The following is a 4,314-nucleotide window of genomic DNA, read 5'->3' as shown; positions in this document are numbered from 1 at the left end:
GTATTGTTTTCCTTAAATTGAAAAGATAAGATGTTGTAGGTTGAATAAGAGATAATGTATGGAAGTGGCTTATTAATTAAATGGGTCATTTCTTTTCTCTCAAAATTTAGAGGAATTATTATAGTATTCACTTATCTTAGGAGGAGCTTTTGTATTGTTGTCATTTGGTTGGAAGAAAATAAGGCCTTTTAAGAGCCCTTATGATTTTAGCTAAATTGGTGATAAAACAAGAGAGTTTAATAAATTACTACTTATTTAAAAATCTACACATAAACTATGAGTAGCTTTCTTTCCTACAAACTAAACTAAAATGAGTTACTTGCTGTCATTGCTTTAGGGTGATTTCCCATAATCATATTGGTTCGTATAACACAAAAGAATAATCATATTGGTTCGTATAACACAAAAGAATATGATGTTGTAAATGATTTTTCCATCAACAACAACGTAAGTAAAAATTAAAAGATAAGTGTGTAGTTATTTTAAATGATAATTTTTTCTCAAATCACAACGTAAGTAAGTAAAAAGATTAGGGATAGTGGACCGCATGAAGACTAGTTATTTTAAATATGTGTGCATATATTTAAAACTAAGTAAAGAGTACATCCATTAAACCCTCATATAATGATAGAGTTAAGCGCTGAGAGGTGAGGTGATAGTGATTATTTATTTATTAATTAGAGGGGGCGGCGTGGGCGTCAATTAGCTGAAGCCAGGCCTCGCATGAGACGGGCGGCATTGAGGTCGTTGGCGTTGGCGGCCACGAACTCGTCGAAGCTGATGAAGCAGTCTTTGTTAGAGTCCACGTCCTTCATCACCCCATCAATCTCCTCCTCCGTTGCGCTGCACTTGAGGATGGCGCTCAGTTCCGATTTCGATATTTTGCCGTCCCCGTTGGTGTCGAACTTGCGGAACACGTCCTCCAGCTCCAGACGGCCGGGCAGGGCGGCACATTGCACATCTGAAGCGGAGTCTCGCATGAGACGGGCGGCATTGAGGTTCTTGGAGTTGGCCTCCACGAACTCGTCGAAGTTGATGAAGCCGTCTTTGTTGGAGTCCACCTCCTTCATCACCCCTTCAATCTCCGCCAACGTAATCAGGGAACTCAGTTCCGACGTGGATATTTTGCCGTCGCCGTTGGTGTCGAACTTGCGGAACACGTTCTCAACCTCGCGGCGGCTGCTCAGGGCGGCACATTGCACAGCTGAAGCCATTCTCACGCCTGAACAAGGTGAAGGCAAAGGCAAAGGCAAGCAAATACTACAAAAAAACGAAAGACGAAATGGCGCTGTAGGTGGTGTGGAGGAGTGGAAGCCAAGGTCATCGTTATATAGGGCTTTTTCCGAATCTATGCCACGTGTCCACAGCGCACTAATTTCGGGGATGCTTTACGCAATTATTTTGTACCCACCAACGAATGCTGATGTGCCAAGCTGCGAAATGTAATTTGATGTGCCAAGATTCTGTGTGGCTAACACAGAAAAGTAGAAATGTTTGATGCTGTGTGGTGAGCAATAGAAATAATAAATGTAATGTTAACGTTTGATAAAGGGAGGGAGGGAATCTACTTTGGTCCTTTTGGAAGGAAGACTCGCGATACATGGACACACGGTTGGGTTTGCAGTGAAGAAAAGCCTCACAAAGCGAGCTTGCATGACTAACCAACAAACCTAACCCTCCCGTGCGTTCTCCTGGTCCCGCACCGAAAATTCCGTTCCTCGATCTCATCTTCAACTCCCTCGCCTTCGCCTGACTGTATGAGAATGGAAGACACAGCACACACCCAGAACGCCGAGCCCAGGTTGCGTGGACATGGACCCGAATATTTACGGTCAAGTAAAAAACCATCAGAATATTTATTTATTATATCAACATATAATATCAACATCGATACTTCACTTTATGAGATACTCCATCCATCCTGTGCGGTGAACAATAAGTGAACGATAAAAAAACATATAAAAATGTTGGATACAGAGACGGAATTTGGTATATCTATTTTAAATATTTACAATAAAATAAATATTTATTAACAATCAATGACATGAGCATTAATACTTTTATGAGATATTCAATTCAATATATGTATTTATTCTAATTTGATAGGAAATACTTTTGGAATTTAATTCATTGTAAATTTTAAATACTTTTGGAATTTAATTAATTGGGGATTTTAAATGTTTTTGGAATTTAATTAATTGGATGATGGGATTGAATTAATGGTTTATTAGATTTTGAAGATTATCATGTTGTCATTAAAGCTTATCTTTAACATCATAAATTAAAAGAAGCTTTTGCCACACTGTTTTGTAATCATCTCAACTATAATGTGTAGATTGTCATAACTAATATCCATTAAGTTGTCACTCATAATTCTTGGGTTCACAACAATATTTTCTTGATCCAGTCCAAACAAGTTAGAACATTGACAAGCCTCCTTTCACTTATACATCATTATTTTCTCATCATTCAAATCAAGGGACTGTTACTTGGGTTTGCCCATTTTTTGGGCAACATATCACTTATGAAAGGTAAGTCAATCTAATGTTTATGCAACTCCACAACTATTACAAATAGTTATTTATATGAAACCACCACTTTATGCTCATCAATGTGAAGGTCCTATTCAATATACCTACTTGGAAGAAATTCATAAACATGAAGGCATTCCTTTCCCTCTGCATACTAGCTAATAAAATGTAGTGAGATGGTAATTGTTGTACATAATACATAGCCATTGACACTAGTGATATTGAGATCATTATCCTTGATTTTAATCAAATAGGCTATGAAGCCTTATATATTTTATCTTCTCTTCACAAATATCTTTCTTAGTATACCATGAGAGAACTCAACTTTGGTATCAACTTGCTTATAGCTAGACAAAACCTCAAAGACTCCATCAAAAAATTAAAGGCATTGGTCATGTTGTTTCCTTTTTTGGTTAGAAAACTTTGGGAAGCACCACTAATGTTTTTAAAAGAAAGCTTCTAATTCATTTCAGTTTTTCTCGAAGGACAATACCTTTCACATATCTAATCAAAATGCTAGCTTCCAACTAAGGCAAATGAATAATAACATGTTAATTATGTTTGTAGAAAAGTCATTAAAGAGTCCCCTGCTTTCTCACACAAGTAAATATTCAATGTAGACTCTTAAATAAATGGCATGCCCTCCTATAGCTTAACACTTACTTTATCTCTCTCATTCACATGGTCATGGCACTAAAATTTGAGCTTTCCTTGCATATGCATTTGACTAAGGGTTTTCTTATCCTTAGATTTGTTGCATGCTTGAGAAACCTATTCGCCACCTTATTTATTTTATTTCACTCTAATATAGGAATTGGCAGTAATAAGATATTATTTTGAGTGGAAAACGTACTTTGCAACTCTCCTTACGGATCTTCTTCCTCCATTTAACTCAATATACACAAAATAATTATTTTGTAAGCATATTATAACAACATAAAACTATTAAACAAACAATCATAACAACAAAATGAGCATAGCTACATTAATTTTCATGCACTTGGCACATTAATGGAACATAATGAAAACACCAAAATTTAATTTATGTCAAAAAAAATATAGTAAGATTTAAAATAGAATCAAACACTATTCAACAAGTTATTCTTAACTTCACATCCAGTTCCATGCATCTAAGATCTTCCTCTTTAGACGCAACTATGATCATAAATATCTCTTCTTTTTCCTTGTATAATAATCATTTTATTAAAGTGTATCCACAAGTTCTATGATATAGTCAACTATCATTGATTTCCAACATTGTTGTACAAGATGTACATCAATATGTTGAAATCAATTTAAGTAACAAAAGACTTTACTTTACTGATATTGTTAGGGTATCCTTAATTTGACATCCAAAATAAGTAATTTCTTTACTCTTTCATGAGAGTTTATAAAAATATACTACTATAGCAACATCCAAATTATTTGCTAACCACCCACCATTGCTAACTATTTGACAAATCAAACTTTCAAAACAAAAGTAAAATATTTATATGGGGCCCACTATTCTTATCATATAATGTGGAATATATAAAATATTTCCCTTAACAAATCAATATACCCAACATATAAATTGAATGTATTAAATTCCCTTAACTCGGAAGGGTGGTCTATAAGCGATAAAAGGCTTTGAGAGAGTCATGGATGAGAGCATGAATGTAGTTGTGCTCATGCCAATACCTCTTGCTTCCAACACAATGTTTATTGTAGTGCTTATCTATTTATACATGCCCATGCATCAAATCTTCTCTCACACACACGTTGATCCACGCAATAATATCAT

At 35.4% G+C, this 4,314-nt stretch overlaps 1 protein-coding gene across 1 annotated transcript; it reads right to left on the bottom strand.

Annotated features, from left to right (window-relative positions):
* Positions 1 to 558: 558 nt before the first annotated feature.
* LOC149250859 (uncharacterized) lies at positions 559 to 1,287 on the bottom strand. Its single transcript, XM_089456490.1, has one exon. It carries the CDS (start codon positions 1,212 to 1,214, stop codon positions 699 to 701), a length of 516 nt encoding a protein of 171 aa, XP_089312616.1. The 5' UTR covers positions 1,215 to 1,287; the 3' UTR covers positions 559 to 698.
* Between the last annotated feature and the right edge of the window lie 3,027 nt (positions 1,288 to 4,314).

This window comes from Pinus tabuliformis, chromosome 7 (assembly GCF_031772625.1).
Source record: "Pinus tabuliformis cultivar Carrire ecotype Pingquan chromosome 7, CPIR1, whole genome shotgun sequence".
Classification (NCBI taxonomy): Eukaryota; Viridiplantae; Streptophyta; class Pinopsida; order Pinales; family Pinaceae; genus Pinus; species Pinus tabuliformis.
The sequence above is the reverse complement of the archived record's forward strand: the minus strand, read 5'-3'. Positions and strand labels throughout refer to the sequence as shown.

What these genes read in the sequence shown, in the direction of transcription:
- LOC149250859 (XM_089456490.1), bottom strand. Translation starts at nt 1,214, where the DNA reads ATGGCTTCAGCTGTGCAATGTGCCGCCCTGAGCAGCCGCCGCGAGGTT.